This window comes from Pelodiscus sinensis, chromosome 2 (assembly GCF_049634645.1).
Source record: "Pelodiscus sinensis isolate JC-2024 chromosome 2, ASM4963464v1, whole genome shotgun sequence".
NCBI classification, from domain to species: Eukaryota; Metazoa; Chordata; order Testudines; family Trionychidae; genus Pelodiscus; species Pelodiscus sinensis.
This window is the reverse complement of record NC_134712.1, coordinates 53870624-53889292: the sequence shown is the minus strand read 5'-3', so window position 1 is coordinate 53889292 and position 18669 is coordinate 53870624. Positions and strand designations below refer to the sequence as shown.

The window sequence follows — 18669 nt, the reverse complement described above, 5'->3', positions numbered from 1 at the left end:
CATGCACACTCCGCTGGCGCAGCCGAAGGTCCTCCCGGACCCAGTGCTCCTGGTTGCAGAGCAGCTGCTCCATGAACCGGAGGTGCCACTGCTGGTAGTCCTCCTGGTTCCTGGCACACCTGCTGGCCTGGGCGTGGGTGGCTGTTGCAGGCGGGGTGGTGCGCACTGCAGTCCCAGGTGCTGCGGCTGTGGTGAAACAAGAGCAGCGGTCAGTTCTCCCTGGGGACAAGGTGGATGAAACCCAGCCCCCCTCTGCAAGGCCAAGGCCCCTGCATGACACCCAGCTGCTGCTCCATGGTGGGCAAGGCCCAGGCGCACGGTCCCTGGGCTCCCTCTCCCCCCCACCCCCCAGTACACATAAGGGAAGCATGATGGTACTCACAGGTGGAGGCCTCCCCGGCCACGGACGATACAGGAGATGTGGTCTGTGGGGTTCCTCGGAGGTCCTGGGAAGGCTCCCGGCAGGCTCCTGGCTCTTGGCATCCTCCGGCTCCTCCTCCTCGGTGTCCAGGACGGGTCCCTCTGCCCCGGGGTCGATGACCACCCGGAGGACAGGGACGGCGTGAGCCCACAGGATGCGGTCCAGGGCCTGAAAGTGGGGGCAGGCCTCCGGGTTGGCTCCTAGCAGGCAGGCCCGGGAGTAGGACTGCCGCAGGTCCTTTATTTTACAGCGGACCTGCTCCCGGGTCCGCTGGTGGCCTCTGGAGGCCAGGCTGTCAGCCATGGGGTCGTAGACAGCCGCGTTCCTGTGGCTAGTGCGGAGATCGTGGACATTGGAGGCTTCCCCCCAAACCTCGATGAGGTCCACGATCTCCGCACTTGATCAAGTGGGCGCCCACCTCTTGAGGCCCGGGAAGGCTCCTGGGAGCCGCCAGGCTGGTCCCGGGAAGAGGCGGAGGGCTGGGTGGCATCGGGTGGCTAGCTCATCTTGTGCCAGGTGCAGGGTCTGCTGGCTGTGTGCTGGCAGGCTTGCAACTGGCACAAACTGTGTAACCAGCCCGTGGCCCTTTAAGGGCTCCGGGGCCGGGAGGGGGGCAGAAGAGTTTCCCTGGTGTTGGCCAGAGTGGCCACCAGGGTAAGCTGGGAAGGGTTAGCCTTCCACTAGTTCGAACTAAGTGGCTTTCGAACTAGCTAATTCGAACTAGGCGTTAGTCCTCGTAGAATGAGGTTTACCTAGTTCGAATTAAGCGCTCCGCTAGTTCGAATTAAGTTCGAGCTAGCGGAGCGCTAGTGTAGCGCCTAGCAAAGTTAATTTGAACTAATGTGTTAGTTCGAATTAACTTTGTAGTGTAGACATACCCTCAGTGATTTCCATTCCTTCTGAACTTCTCCAGAGCTGTCCCTGCAGCATTTCCCTCACATTCCAATCTGCAGCATGAAAGTAATGGAGCTCTTGAGTTTCACTGCTGTCCAGATGGATTTAAACAGTAACAGTGAAACTTATAAGTCTTGAAACTGATTAGTGTTGTGATTAAAAACAATGGACAACAGACCACTTGCTGGTAGAGGGCTGGCTAATTACAAATTGCTGGCTCCTCCCCTTTGCTTCCACATGTTATGCTGCAATGAAAGACAGCTAAACATATGTTCAGTCATCTAATATTACTATGTTATATAAGCAATTATGTAATTGCCACACAGAAATTATTTGGCATTATTTCAAGGGGTAAGGATGAAGTTGATGGGGGCAGTGTACCTTATTCTCATAATTGCCCTGCATCTTGTCATTCATTGGTAGGAATCTAAAACACTGCCAGCTCAGAATGGTGGCATGTCACACTTAGTCTGCACTAGTGTGAATAACTGTACAAATGGAGAGCAATGAGGCATCTGGCTCTGTAGCTGTGTTAAGATGGAGATCATGCTATGAAGGTGTTTGGGGACTCTCTGTTTGGCACACTCAAAGACAACACTACTTTGGCACACATTCAGCTCTCACATAGAAGGTAATTAGTAATTGATTTTTTATTAAATGGAAACATTAAATTCTGCACAAATAGATGTGTTTGATCTCATGCTCACCAAGGGAAAGCTTTAGTTTCTGACAGGGAAGAACAAACGCTCTGTCATATACATCCATCATGATAACTAAGACAGAAATTGAGTTAATATAAAACAGAATACAAAAAGTAAGGAGAGAATTAATGTAGTAGCTTCTATCCACAAACACAAGAGGCATGGCAGACAAGCATAAATAGCAGACTGCTCTAGTGGGCATAAGTAAAGTCTAGTAGGATGACTCTCACAACTAGAATGTGAGTATAAATGGGTATAGCTTATAGAAAACAGGGGGGAGGGGAAGTAGGTTTGGTGCTAAGATGCCAAAAGTATTTCACAACTCAACCACAGGATAATCTGTTAAGCATATTGGGGCGTCAGCTTTGCATATGCCTGGCACAGCCCTTCGACCCAGGGTCAGAAAATGATCTGGGAAATGGCTCTCTGTACCAACCAATTTAAGACCTGGTCAAACACGCAGAAAGGTTTTTAGAAGAGCCAGGCAGCAATCTTGATTATGAGAGGTTGTTGAGCCTGGAGAGGAAGGCTGGAGATTGGTCTTGAGCTCAATCTGGCCCTTCTGATAAATAAACCGGATCCCATGAACTACATACATTTTTGAGGGCTGAATTGGAGAAATTGAGGCAGCGGACACCTAACTAATTAGAGGACACAGGCACCGTTATACATTCTAAAGAGCTATATTTTGATAACAATGAGTGTGCTGAGAAAGTTCTTTGGATAAGGATTAAGGAGGAAAGAAAGGAATGCTTTTTTTTTTTTTTTTTGGCAACAAATTTAAAAAAGAATCCTTTTCTTCTTTTCCATTTTGGCTATGTCCAAGTTCCAACAAATCTAAAAGGGCAGATTATGAAGTAAATCTGAATTAAAAAATCCTGACAACTTTTTTTTGTCACAGAACAAAAATCACTTTGAATAGAAATTAATGTAGAGCTCTGGCCATCTAAGAATTTGTTCTGTCAGGATGAAAACTGATGGGAAAATAACTGAGAGGAGAAAGATGTATTTACATCCCCAGAAGCTTCCTTCTAATGCCATTCATTATCTCTGGCAGTACTAACAACAGCCAAAATATTGCTTTCATAGTTTGCAAATCATGAAAGCCAAAGCCTTCGGCCTATGTAAGTACCATTTCCCAGCATGCTCTGCAAATACAGACCTTGCACTATGTAAAGTCACAATCTATTCCTTCCTAGAGACTGACTTTATTAACAGAAATAAACAATGAGATAAGAGACATCAGCTCAAACTTTGTCCCCACACGTTGATGGTCCTAGGAACTGAACAGCCCACATCTTAGATCTTCTCTTCCCAGACAGCCACTCCTGTGTCTGTTATATTCAGATGGAATAAAGAGTCACCCACCTCAGAAAGAGTATGTCTACACTGTATTCCTCTTTTGAGAGAGGAATGCAAATGCAGCTGAGTGAAATTGCAAATGAAGCACAGTTTTGAATTTCCCGTGCTTCATTTGCATAATCGCATCCGGGCGCTCTTTCAAAATACCCTATTTCAAAAAAAGAAACGCTGTCTAAACGCGGTTATTTTGAAAGAATACCATTCTTTCGAAATTATCCTTACTCCTTATAAAATGAGGTTTAAGGGCAATGTCGAAAGAAGGGTTTTCTTTCGAAATAACCACATCTAGAAAGCGTTTCTTTTTTCAAAATAGGATATTTTTAATAGCGCTCAGATGCGATTATGCAAATGAAGCACGGGAAATTCAAATCTGTGCTTCATTTGCAATTTCGCTCAACTGCATTTGCATTCCTCTCTTGAAAGAGGAATGCAGTGTAGACATACCCAAAGTCTCCATAACCCACTGAACCCATTTCTAGAAGGATTCACACTTTGTAGTAGGGTGGAAAAATGGTGCTACAAGCATCTATATAGCTGGGACATGAACTTTCCAACAGCTGTTTCTGAGGCCAATGTTCACTGTCTCTTGCATCCCAGGATAGCCTCTTTATTCTGCCACTCTGACAGAAATGCCATTCCATTAGCACCATTTCTACTACTCATCAGGATTATTATTTTTAAACCTACTAATGAAACTGACAATAATGGTGGCTTTTATAAGCTTTAAAGTTCTGCACAAAAACAGGACTCTCAGAAATTCTCTACCATGAAGTAAGATAACAAGATAGTAATAATATTACAGTGTCATATTTTCTTCAAAGTATAGTAACTAGTAGGTCAGCTCTAATGCAACACAAACATTAATATCAGGATAAAAGCGAGTTGCAGAGCCCAAGGCACAGGCTAGCTGCAGAACAATCATTCCTTTCGCACTAGAAAAATATGGTAATAAACAGACTATTGTATAGTACTGACAACTCTAAGAATCGTAAGTTAAATCCCCCCAGATCGTGGCACTGGTTTAAAATAGCAAGATTTTAAGGAAACAGTAGGTTGCAATGTTCTTTGATCTTCCACCTCAGCTGGTAGGAGAAAGCTGATCATCCCCAATATACATACAATTATTTTATGTTCAAAATCCAGACTTATATGCACAGTATTTCCAACGGAAGTGTTCAAAACAATGGGTAATGCCTTAAAATGGTCCTGAAGCCCATAAGATTTCACTAAAATAATTGTTAGTTCTGTGTTTTCTGGTTTCTGAGCCTTCCTGTTGCGTTCAGTTAATGTTTTCCCACTTTTCTCCTCAACCACAAAACTTTTTTTAAAATAAAAGCTGAGATTTCATCAATCAGTTTATTCTTATAGACAAGTGTCCGTCTGCTATGTACATTGGACAAACGTCTCAGACACTTCGCCAAAGGATCAATGCCCACAAAACAGATATTAGACAGGATCATAAAGAAAAAACAGTTTCTTGCCATTTCAACCAGAAAGGACATTGTCTCAATGACTTAATTACCTGCATCCTGTTTCAAAAGCCTTTTAAAACTGCACTTGAAAGGGAATCCTCTGAACTGTCATTCATGCTAAAATTCGACACTTTGTGTGGGGGTCTTAACAAAGACTCTAGTTATCTTACCCATTACAAAGATAGCTTCCCCAATTATCACCTCTAATATCATTAGCTCACAGACATTTACCTCCCTCCCTCCCCCCCCCCCCCCGCATCTCCCTTCTGTTCTGAAATTTGATTTGTCCTTTTCATATGTGTTCTTTTTTTTAATTGTATCCTTTGGTATACAGGCAGTCCCCGGGTTACATGGATCCGACTTACATTGGATCCCTACTTACAAACGGGGTGAGGCAACCCCGCACTAGCTGCTTCCCCCCAGCAGACCAGGGAGACACAAAGCTAGCACGCCCCCCCCCCCCCCACCCCCCAGGAGACCAGGGAGCGGCTTTTCTCAGCAGACACCTCAGCTTGAGAATAAAGGACTGAGGGAAGTGAGGTGTGGGAGAATAAAACTGAGCTCTGGAGAAATGTTTGGCTAGAGTTTCCCCTACAATATGTACCAGTTCCGACTTACATACAAATTCAACTTAAGAACAAACCTACAGTCCCTATCTTGTACGTAACCCGGGGACTGCCTGTATATGGTTGTGACTATTTTCTTCTACTATTTGATCTGAGGAAGTGGGTCTGGCCCATGAGAGCTCATCATCTAATAAACCATCTTGTTAGTCTTTAAAGTGCTACATAGTCCTGTATTTTGCTTCAGCTACACCAGACTAACACGGCTACATTTCTATTACCAATAAATTGGGGTTGACTATTGCATAATACAGGCCTTGCTGAAGCAAATATCCCAGAAAAGCATCTAGTCTTGATCTGAAGATTTCAAGAGAGGAAGCATCCAACATTTTCTTTGACAGTTTATTCCAATACTTAATTACCCTAATTGTTAAAAAATTTTAGTTTATCTCTGCTAGATTAAAGGGTCTCTCTGCCCGTGGAGAGGTTTCTACACTGTAATCAAATTATCACTCAATCTTTTTTGATATGCTAAATAGACAGAACTCTAATTCTCTCCATGCAATGCTCTCAAATCATTCTGGCTCTTTTCTGCAACTCTTTTAATTTTTCAATTTTTCTTTCCCTCTCTATCCATCTTCCTTCTTATTCTCTTGCGTTCTCATGCTCCATTCAGACTTTCCTAGTCTTCTGTTCTGCACCTCCTTGACATATTTTCCTTCACAATCTTCTACCCCTCAACTTTTCCCTCTTACGTTACCATATTGCCCTGTACCTCCAGTTTTCCTTCTGCCTCTGGCATTTTCTGCAATCACTCTCAGTGCCCACTAGCAATCCACATTCCTCTTCCCTCCCACCCCCACCCCTTCCTTTTCATTTCCAAACTATAGAGTCTAGAAACTACCATCATCCCTGAGAACAGCCTGGCCGCCGTCCTTCAGGACACTATGAGGAAGGTTGACCATTTTAACTAATGGCAGCCTGTGGCACAAGTTCTACTGGAAGTAATGGGAAAGAGTAGACATTTAGAATAAGGGCAAAAGTTTGCAAGGCTTCTGCTGAATCCTGGGAGATTGGAAGAAGCTATTAAAAACTACCCTGAATGTAAGTTGGGAAACTCCTGATATCAGAGTTGGCAAAGAGGAATACAGGAGAAATGCCAGGACCAAGGGAGCAAGGGTATTAGAGGAACAATCCCCTTTTTACTATTTGAGAACACAGAGTAACATTAGCTCTTGGGAACAAATTGCAATTTTCCCTTTGAAAAGCAGAAGGAAAATGATTTCTGTAAAGCTGAATTTTGACTAAATGAGGTAGGCCTTGGCAGCTATCTAATGCCAATCATGTGATCAATCCCAAATGTGCTAATGTGCAGTTTTTTGCTTCTTCATCACCATTTCACAAATGTTTATTTGAATGTGAAATTGTTCTAGTGAATACAGTATAAAATCAATAGTTTATTATTAACAATGACTTAGCCTTAGGCCAATGAGTAAAAACTCAATACGTATTACAATAAAACAAAATGAAATCTGGAATTATACAATATTAAAATATATAAAGATGAAAAAAACCATGAATCATTAAACTGCATATGATCATCATGACATATGCCTTTCCCTTATTTTAATGGCACACTGTGCACATAGGACATCTGATCAAATCTCAGATATATTACCAGTTCTGAACAAATATTATAGTTTGTAAGAGGCTATAGCATAGGCATCTGAGACAAAAACACAGAAAGTCATTTTGGCCTGAAGTGGCAATACAGATTACAATGTAATAAATAACCGGGAAGAGTCCTCCTCTTGCAATGAGTCTCATGGACAGAATTCGTTACATTTCTTGGTGCCAGTATATTGGCCTTCTGAGTAAACTGCATGAACTGAAAACAGAAAGCTGTGAAGGTCCGGTCCTTCTTAACAAGTTATAGCACAAGCTATCTAAATATCTGGCATATCCATAAGTTTCTTTAACATGGGAAATCAAGGTGGCATGTTTGTAATAGAAACAACTGTTGTATTCTACTGCTTATCAATATCCTCTATTGGTTCACACACCATTTGTGAGAAACACACACACACACAGATAGGGAAAGAGCCAACTTGTTCAGTATGTTGCCTATCAATCCTCCATTAAGGTAGCCACATCTTCAGCTAAAGACATTTATTTTAGCTTTTGAATATTTTTTCGCGAAACCCTCCCATTGGCAGTATGAACCAAACACGCTTAATAAATTCTTCAGGCCCACTGGTGTTTGTGATAACAAAACCACTTCATTTGCATACAATAAAACAGACACAGAGTGATTCATGATTTAGGGAGACAGAACTGATCCTCTTTTAATATTAAAACATCACGTCTACAAAAATTAAAACAAAAAGGGGTTAAAAGACAGGCCTGCCAAACCTCCTTTGTAACTGAGAAAGAATCTGTTAAATTCCAGAACAGGCCTATGCTAATCTTGGATTATGGAGAACTCTAAAAAGAAAAAAAATAATTAGGGATCTATTCTATCAATCATCAGTTTGCTCCCAGACAGTTCCTATCAACAGAATCAAAAGCCAATTTCAGATCAACAAAAGCTGCATCCCAGTTGAACCTCTCTAATCCGGCGTCCTGGGGACCTGACTGGCCCTGAACCAGAGAATTTGCTGAACCATAGGAGGTCAATATTGTCTAGCAGTGTTACGAATACTTCCATTGCTTAATGGGCTCTTAGAAGACATTTAGGGATAAATTAGAAATCAACCCGAAGGCATGCAGCAGAAAAGTTTAGTCTAAACAGATGTCTACTAATCAATGTTCTTTTAAAATACTTCTACGGGGATAAAATCCTCCGTTGGTGCTTTATTACAATGTTGTTGATTAAAAATTTATAAATTTCTACAAGATATCACGGACCATTCTGAAAAGGAACAGGGAATGGAGATTACCTGAGCTGACTATATTATATTATTATAGAGTCTGAAATTGTTTTTCTTCCAAATTAGGGTGACCAGATAGCAGGTGTGAAAAATCAGGACAGGAATAGGGGGTAATAAGTGCCTATATAAGAAAAAGCCTTGGATATCAGGACTGTCTTTATAAAGTCAGGACATATGGTTACTCCATCCCATATTTGGTTGAGAATCAGCACTTCCCTACTACTCCTAGTTTTCTTGGAACCCATTAGGGAGGTGAATGGTTAACTGGTTGCTGGTCCTGCTAACTGGAAGGGGCTGGAGAAGTGTGCTGTGGGTAGGGACACTTCAGGCCAGCCAGAGTGGGCCCTGCCTGTGGTCCAGCTCAACCATGGCCCCCACCCACTCCCATTTAAGTGGTTAACCAGTTAAACATAACATTTATCCAGTTTACTGATTATATAGGATTTTACATCCTTACTACCAATCTGTAAAAATGTATAGAACTTTTCATTTTGGCAGCAGATTCAGATTCCTTCCACAGTGCCATATGAGGCACTTTTTTTTTCTTTCAGCAATGTTTTATTAAGTTCTCTAAAGTTAACTAGCTTTGTGATGGGGTCTTTCCTCGTCTCCCTAAATATGGTCCGTTACTGTTTTCTCTTACAAAAACAAATCAATGCAGTATAAAAAAGAAAGGTTGAACTCCAGTACAGTAACAAGAAACAAAAAACTCAGAAAAAAATTAGAGTGGCCATCTTCTGCTGGGAATGGAAAAGAGTGATTGACTGGAAAACTGCAGATCAGCTCTTAACATACTTGAAAAATCACTGATGGTGGATTATAACTATACTGCTGAGTAACCAACCTGATTTCAGACACGCATAATGAAAGATGTTCCTAAGTTACAAAAGACAATGTAGACTCAGAAAGTAGTCTTCATCATTGGAAATGCCATTCTGAACTTCTTCATAGGAAGAAGTGACCATTATCAGATTCGTGATATTACTCAATTTCACTAGACTAAGGAAGTGGCTCCTAACAACAATACAAGATGAAGATATAGAAAGATGTATTAGGTCAAGTTGTCCAACCTTCTGCCACAGTAAGGTTGTTGCTAGAACCAGTTACCAATATACTGTAATCTGTTATATATTTTAGAGAGTTTGTCTGTTTGATCAAGAACTCTTCCTAAACAGTAGGAGCTAGGGACTACCAAATTCAGTACACCACTTTCTCTTACCATAACTTAAAGCAACATAAAGGTTTGGTTGGGCCAGGATAACAGGATGTGCCTAAAATAGGATTGCTTCTCATAAAACCAAACAGAATAAGACAGACTCACCAAAGCAAGTACTGTCCTCAAAATTAACATAATTGAACAAATGAAAGAGTCTGAACCAAGATAAGCCAGAAAAATGAGATGAATTTGGACTAGGATTGCTTCTCAGTAAACATTACAGAAAATAGATGAAACAAAAAAATGTGGAGTGGTGGTCTGTTTTGGCGTAGGTAAATCAACGCTAAGGTTTGAAAACTAGAAAAAATGTTATTGGAAACCAAATTGACTCTAGCCCCCATTTTTGGTTAAAACACAGTGAATGATAAGAGTTTCTAGGGATGAAGAAACAAGATACACTTGAGGGAATTCCTGAATTACAGACAGATTCTAGGAATGAAAATTTGGAAAAATTAAGAAAGCTAATGAGTAATCTGGGAAGTATTAAAATCCACAAGTTTGGAAGAAAGCTGGGAGATTCTAAAAGCATCCAGGCCAGATCCTTAGCTGATGTAAAATGGCATTCATCTATTAAAAATCAAAGGCCCTGTACTGAACTATACCAGTTGAGGATCTAGACCATCATAACTAATGTACAATACAAAAGGTATGATGTACAAGAATCAGCAAATATGGGTTAATATAGGATTTTCAAGAATGTCAATTTTATTGTGAACTACTGATGCCTTTTATTACTTCATTTCAAACAAATCTACAACAAGCCCTCCCTTTCCTTATTTCTGCTATATTGACTATATTTTTTGACACTATATAAACTTATTATGATGAAAGCTGTAACTGATCAATTACACTCATACCAAGTCAGAGAGGAATGAGAGGGGAAAGATTTTTAGTCAGATGTTTAAAACTCTAATTTTGTTCCTTTAAGTTAATATATTAAATTACTGAAATCAAGCTTCTGATAAAAAATTGAGAGAAAAGTTTTCTTTGTTAATGGGTCCTCCTCTGCCACTTTAGAAAGGGAAACTTCCCTTCCAGTTTTCTAGTTCCTCAAAACAATGACAGCAGCCCACCCCCCACCTCTGAAACACCACTTAGGGGAGGAGTTGCCTCAATAACTGGAAGGACAGAGAAAGATTCAGGTTCTTCTAACATTTCCATGGACGTAGTAGGCCATTCCACCTCCAGAATAACAGCCTTTTCCTGCTGCTAGATAGTGTAGGTAGTACTGTCGTTCAAGTGATAGAGCTTTATACTGAAGATTCAAGATTCAAGCCCTGCTGATATTTTGTGATGGGGGATCATTCTTATAGCTGTACATAGTATTTCCTTTTAAAAGCACTTAGAAAATTATATAAACCCCTCTCCTCGGAGGTACAAAAACATTATTTAAGTTGAAAAGTCAAGCAAGAATGCCAGGTCCATGTTTGCCTATGCAACCTTAATTCTACTTTTGCATATGCATTATGATATAATCTTTAATTATATGACCACACATTTTTGTTTTTCATGGGACCTCTGTCTAATTCAGTGTGCAGAATGGACACGCAAGTAGAGCAAATTAAGTTTGAACAAACAACATTAAAGCTGGCAATTCCCAACTTTTCAGTGCTTATCTTTTCAACCAACGTAACTGTTTCATCGTACCTTTTTTAAAAAAATGCAATTATTTATATAACTTTATTGTGATTTCTAGTTATAAGGTGATTTTCTGTTTATGAGCCATGCCTTCACCTAAATAAATGCTAAGTCAAGGCTGAGATGGCTGGTAGCCCAGAATGCAGTTACCAAATTGAAAGGGACCACCTCAAATCCTTACAGAGTACTGGAACATTTAAATAATGTATCCGACACACAACTAGGTTAAAAAATGTTTTTTACAGAAAGATAAGCTGAGAGAGTTTGGAACAGTATAAACAACTTGCTGGATGAAATGAGAACTTGAGGAGAATATGTTTGTTAAATCACTACGATATTTACCATAGTTTTCCCTTAGAATAAAGTACCAAGTAGTTGTGAGTCGCTACTTTAAGAACAGGAAAAATCCTCAAGCTATCACATAAATAACTAAAGACATTCGTTTATATTAACAGCTAGCTCCCTACAAATTTTCATTTAATTTTTTAAACCTAAAATATGACTAAGAATGTCTGAATCTTTTCCCCCAAACAAAGCTAATTCTGATCATTGCCAAGATAAGATTACCTTGTTCTTACATCTAGGCTGACAAAGTGTATGACATACTCAATACACTTTAAAGATGACCTAGAAAGGCAAACAAAAATTGCTTATGCCTTGTTTTGTTTTCTTGTTATATATTCAGGGTTTGGTTTACTTTTTTTTTAACTTATTTTTTGTATTAGACATATCTGAAGCATCAAAGTCTTGTTCTTTCCATGTTTTTATAGAGGACTGTTTTGTAGGATTATAGAACTATAATGGAAATCTCCTCAGATGTTATCTTAAGTGACAAGGGAGAAAAAATGATTAACAAAGAAAGTTTTTGTCCTGAGTATTTTCCAGAAGCTTGAGTAAAATAAAAACAAACAAAAAATCGAGTTTTTCTCAACTGCAAAGCTATCAGCCTCTTGTCATTTATGATGCTGTGATCCCCCTATTTCTATTTCTCTAGTCAGCCATACAATCAGGGTAGATAAGACCTCATATTACTAACATTATATTAAAAATACCAGAACCTTTACACACCAGTTTAAACCCAAACCATTTACATTTTCTTTATACATTCTGAAGAAGCAAAAGAGGGCACAAATGCAATTTTTCCTCTCCTTTATGGGTCACCTCTTTAGTCAAATAAGGATTTTATTATGGCAATATAGGCACACTGTGGTGGCAAGAACATGCCATAAATAAAGCAATATTTGTGCAAATGGGAGATTTAGTAATATCGATATGAATACAATTATAGGTGTGTGGGGTGAAGGTATTATACCTGGTCATGGCTGGCTTCAATGGAGCTTCCGATACCATGGAAAGTCATCTGCACAGGAGACAGTGTCAAACTGGTCATACACTCTTTGCCATTTTGTCTATCACTGTAGTGTACCTATAATAGAATAACATACGTAATCTGCTAAACACCAGATTGCATAAGGGAGTCGTGCTAAAATAATCTGTCCCTTTCCAACAAGTCTGTAAAGGAATTCAAAACATTTACACTGAATCCAGGTTCAATATAAAACAAGGAATATGCAAAATATTCTGAGTATCCACATTCTGAACTGGGGACAAATTTCTCTGGTTAATCAGTTTGTTGGTCCCTCTTTAGGTACTATATGCTGCAGAGCCTAGGAACATTAAAGCCCGTTAAAGATATTGTTACAGACCTAAGAAACTAAGTCTATGTTTCAGTTTTGAAACTATGTGTTATTTTAAATAACCTTTTATGGATTAAAAACAACTATGTTACAGGCAACCATGGCTACCCCTCTGAGATTTTTATAGATTAGTTTAAAAAACTTTATTTAAACTACAGTGCTCTCCACAGACTAGCCCAATCTAGAGCTGGTTGGGAAATTTTCAATTAAACTTTTTTTCATCTAAAAATGCCAGTTTATTGAAAGGGAAAGTTTTTGCAACACAAGGATAAATTTCAACAAATTTCTTGACAGAATGTTGAATAAAACCTTTTTGAATTTGGAAAATATTTAATTTTCACACTTTACACATGAAAATTCTGGTTTTCCAGTTCAAAGAAGACTTTTAGTTTAGAAATTTAATCCAGTTAGAGTAAAAACATTTTAAATGGTCAAAAATTAAACACTTCAAAATTACTGAAACTAATTTTACATGAAGTGAATTTTTCAAAACAGTTCACCAGAAGTAAATTCCCCCTCCCATCTGACCCATTTTTTATGCACAAAACTTCTAAAAATTTCAACTTCTCAGCCTCATTACGGATGGGAAATTTGTTTTGAAATCTCAAAAATTTTCATTGAATGGGAAAGCCATTTTCCATCCAGCTCCAGCAATTACATTACTTTTAATTTTTTCACTGCAATGTGATTGCTACAGAAACACACTGAATGCATTTCAAATGTACTGATTGTTTGACATTACAATATCATTATCATAGCTGTTTTTTTTAATCAAATCAAAAGGATTTAAGACATGGGGAAGGAATTCACATTATTTTTAGAGCCAAGTACAACTCAATCTCTATTAGTATCTAAAAGCACACACTAATCAGATTCTTGCACAGAATATAAAGGAAGATACTGATCCTACTGGATTTTCCCCTTTGCCTTCAGGTCACCTTAAAACAGCTCTTAAACCCTCTATAGAAAGAGAACCTTCTTCTATCTTGAGGCAAAATGAAGTCATGCATCTCTGATGTTTTATTAGTAAGAACAGGGTTGCCACTCATGCTGAACTGATGAAATATTACAATCTGCTTTGTAGCTCCTGGATTCTTGACAGGCAGATAAAGCACTTTGTTCTACAAGAAGGGTGGAATTTAGTTTATGATGGTAATTTACATTGGTTACCTGACCCCTGTCAGAAATGGAAAGGGAGATTAGCCCTATTGAAGACAGGCATTTTAGGGTAGTACCTATTTACAGTTGCATGGTTGTTGGGGAAAAGCCTCATCTTTACATTTAGGCTAGAAATTTGAATATTATTATTTCTGTGGACAACTAGGGGCCATATTAAATTATACCAAAATGTCTGTGGAATTGATTGAGATATATAACACTAGATTGGGCACTGGGTAAATGCACTTTGTGTTTGATTCTTCTCTCTTACTGGATAAATTGGGAGTATTGAATTGAGGAGTTAAAACAGTGCAAAACTAAGCTAAGGGAGAAGATAGTTATGCAATCAGCATGTTGCAGAGTTAACTTTATTGATCACGAAGACTGTTGCATATGGGTATGTCTATACTACAAAGTTAATTCGAACTAACGGATGTTAGTTCGAATTAACTTTCATAGGCGCTACACTAGCGCTCCGCTAGTTGGAACTTAATTCGAACTAGCGGAGCGCTTAGTTCGAACTAGGAAAACCTCATTTTACGAGGATTAAGCCTAGTTCGAACTAGCTAGTTCGAATTAAGGGGTGTGTAGCCCCTTAATTCGAACTAGCCCTCCCCAGGTTTCCCTGGTGGCCACTCTGGCCAACACCAGGGAAACTCGTCTGCCCCCCTCCCGGCCCCAGACCCCTTAAAGGGGCATGGGCTGGCTACGGTTCCCATGCCAGGTGCAAGCCTGCCAGCACCCAGCCATCAGACCCTGCACCTGGCACGATCAAGCCACCCACCCGATGCCCCCCAGCCCTCCCCCTCTTCCCGGGACCAGGCTGGTGGCTCCTGGGAGCTTGCCCGGGACCGCAAGAGGCAGGCACCCACCTGGGCTAGTGCAAACATCATGGACCTTGTCCACGATCTCCGCACTAGGCACAGGAAAGTGGCCGGCTAGGGCAGGAGAGCTGCCAGCCTGGCCACCCAGGAGCAGGTGTGCAAGAGAATCAAGGGGGTCCACTGAGACCCCCGACCCTGAGCCCTGAGCTTACAATGGCCATCCTGGGTCAGACCAAAGGTCCATCTAGCCCAGTAGCCTGTCTGCCGACAGCGGCCAACCCTAGGGATCCTGGAGGGGATGGACCTAAGATAGTGACCAAGCCATTTGTCTCGTGCTATCCCTCTCCAGCCTTCCACAAACCTTGGGCAGGGACACCACTCCTACCCCCTGGCTAATACCACTCCATGGACCCAACCTCCATGACTTGATCTCACTTCCCTTTAAACTCTGTTCTAGTTCTAGCCTTCACAGCCTCCTGCAGCAAGGAGTTCCACAGGTTGACTCTTTGCTTTGTGAAGAACAACTTTCTGTTACTAGTTTGAAGCCTGCTACCCATTCCTTTCCTTTGGTGTCCTCTAGTCCTTCTTTATGGGAACTAATGAAGAACTTTTCTGTATGCACCCTCTCCACCCAACTCCTGCTTTTAGAGACCTCTATCCTGTCCCCCCTCCGTCTCCTCTTTTCTAAGCTGAGAAGTCCCAGTCTCTTTAGCCTCTCTTCATATGGGACCTGTTCCCAACCCCTGATCATTTTAGTTGCCCTCCCCTCTCCCAGCCTCTCTCTTCCCCTCTCCCACCTCCTTTTTCCAGTCTTTCCCAGTTTTGTTCAATAAAGACAGATTCCATTTTGGAAGACACGTTATCTTTATTTTGTACATCAAGAAGAGGGGCTAGGGAAGGGTAAGTGGAAGGAGGTGAGGGAGGAATGGGGCACGAGCCCCCAATGGGGAGGACTGGGCTGGCTCTGCGGGCTTCTGGGGGTGGAAGCTCTCCTGCAGCCCCCCAATTGCCCCCTCTCCCCAGATGGCAGCCTGCGGCAAGTGCAGCCGGTCTGATGGCCGAGTGCTGTGATGTGCCCACTGTTGGTACTCCGGGCACTCCAAGCCAGGACTGCTTTGCAAGCAGGGCACCCCTGAGAACTGTCTGTCCGGGGTGGGGGTTGGGACCCTTTAAGCACAGCCCTCGGCTAGCCTGAGACAGCATCTCCACGCTCTAAGTCCTCCTCTGATGCCCTGCCGGCACTGCTTCCGGCCATCCTTAAGCCTGGTTCAGGGTCCACTTAATGTGGACATGCTAGTTTGAATTAGCAAAACGCTAATTCGAACTAGTTTTTTAGTCTGGATCCGTTAGTTCAAATTAGCTTAGTTCGAATTAACTAATTCGAACTAAGTTAGTTTGAATTAACGTTGTAGTGTAGACATATCCTATGTGTGGCCAAAATGATCTATGAGATCTATAATGAGGATTTTTACTTGTGGTATGCATAAAAATACAGATTTCACTCAACATCTTGTTACAGCTTTCTGGACCATCCCCCTATCTCCTTCCCTCTGCACCATCCACCCCCACACAACATATGCCTACTAAATTGCTTAAGGCTGTCTGCCAGAAAAGCCATACTACTCACTGAGAAACCACAAGAGGCCCCTTCACATATACAATAGCTCAACTCTGATTGATCGAAAGAATTATGAAGCTATGAAATTGGACTTACAAACATAAACTGAAGTTCTCTAAATATCAGGACTACTGTTATTACAAGAATGTCTGAGGCACCCATAACCACCGTATCTAGTTGCAAATCTAAATACTTCTGCTGAATAGATGTGGTAAGGAGAGTGGGCCAGAGACGCCTCACATTCTGCACCTCCAGAATGCCACAGAGCAGGCATTAGGATTTGGCCCCAAATAAGCCAAGCTTGATACTAACAGTAAATACTATTGAAAACACACACACTCTGTGGAGCACACACATATCCTACAGAGCGTAGTGGGGTCTGGAGCAAGGATCTTACTGCATTAGAGTGCAGGCTTTTGGGTTTTTTTTAAATGAGAGTGTATGAACAAATTCATTGACCACAGTAACAATCACAGAAATAACTGTGCAAATGTAGCTAACAGAACAAGAAATGTGCTAAATTCAGTGAGTTTTAATTATTTACATGTCTTGAGCTAAGCCTTGCTGAACGAGCGCCACGATGCACTCTGGCCTAGTCCAAATGGGTCAGGCCCATTATTTCAACATTTCTCAGTCACTCACTGTGCTCGAAATATCTCTTACCAACAAAAGACAAACCCAGTTCAACAAGAATCAACTTTTTCTTCATCAATCCTCCATGTCCCTGATCTAGGAACTGAGGGGTGCTGGAGAATGGGAAAGAAACAGAATGTTCTTTAGCCAGATTTCTCTGACCTCTCATAGAGTCTGCAAAACAAACCGTGACAGCGATCTATGCAGCAGTTGGAAAACAATTGTATAATTGGCGTTGTTGTTCTCCTGAGTTGAAGTGGCTCGCCTGCATAGCAGCTGGGAACACAAGCACTTCATTGAGAGAATACAGATGCAGATGTCCAGGATGGAGGAAGGTAGCCTGCTATAGAGGACTACTGGGGTGCCAGGAAGGAAGGAAGGAGAACTGGCTGCTCTGTGGGGAAGAAACAGGCTGGGAACCACCCCAGGCAGCATATTCTGCCCCATCCAGGCCCATGTGAGCCAAGAACTGGCATGCAATACTGGCAGTTAGAAGAGAGAACCAGATCCCAATGGCCAATCTGGGGATAGCACCTGTCTCCAAGCCTGGAAAACTAAAGCCACCACCTCCAAAAGGGAGAAACAAAGGATGGTAGTGGTCAGGGACTCTTTTCTGAGGAGGACCCAACTGCCAACCTCATCTAGCATCACAGAAAGTGAGTTGCCTGCCCAAAGCCCACATGTGAGACATTACAGAAAGGTTTCTGGGGATCATTCATCTGCTAAACGACATAGACACTAATGATACTGACAGTATGATCCTGGGCAAATCAGCAGTGACAACAGGGCTCTGGGAGCAAGGATAAAGGAGTTTGGTGGCACAGGTGGTTGAAAGAAAAGGGACCAGGCAGGGACATGCACATCCTAGAGAGGAATGCATAGCTGGCACTGGCAGGAGCTCTTGGGCTTCCTTGATCATGGGTACTGTCCTGGGAAAGAAGACTGCTGGAGTTCACCTGAACAAGGAAAAGCATCTTCACAAACCAACTTGCCAATCTAGTGATTAGGGTTTTAAACTAGGTTCAAAGGGGATAGGTGACAAAAGCTCACAGGTACATAAAAAGGTGACCTTGACAGAGGTCTTGAAGTTTGAGGGAGTGTGCAAGAGAGTAGGGGGAAGAAATGGAAAATTACAATAGGTTAACGGAAGCAACAAGAGGGAATACAATGGGGTAATCTGCTCAACATCTTAGCATGCAATCTAAACTATGACTTAATTGGCATCACAAATTCTGTGGGATAAATCTCATGACTGGAATACTGGTATAAAGGGGAATATCTTATTCGGGAAGAACAGGCACGGAAAAAAGGGAGATGATATTACATTGTACATTACGAATGTAAATAGCTGTACTGCAATCCAGAAGCAAGTGAGAAGCAGACCAGTTGAAAGTCTCTAGATGAAAATAAAAATGGGAACAAAAGGAGTAATGTTGTGGATGGAGTTTGCGATGTGCCACCAAATCAGGAGGATAAGGTGGATGAGGCATTTCTAGAACAAACAACAGAAATATCCAAACCACAAGACCTAGTGACAATGGG

At 41.4% G+C, this 18669-nt stretch overlaps 1 protein-coding gene across 10 annotated transcripts in view; it reads right to left on the bottom strand.

The window, feature by feature from the left end:
• Nucleotides 1–18669, bottom strand: part of STAU2 (staufen double-stranded RNA binding protein 2) — a 236454-nt gene that overhangs the window by 83178 nt on the left and 134607 nt on the right. For 6 of the 10 annotated variants that reach the window (XM_075920513.1, XM_075920512.1, XM_075920517.1 and 3 more), the window contains exon 13: nt 12510–12623. The exons of 2 other annotated variants lie outside the window; for them this stretch is intronic. In XM_075920513.1, coding sequence (XP_075776628.1) covers nt 12510–12623 — 114 coding nt within the window. Of the gene's footprint in view, nt 1–7037; nt 7302–12509; nt 12624–18669 lie in introns of those variants that run through there. 2 more of the 10 variants (XM_075920514.1, XM_075920518.1) reach the window with 2 other exon arrangements.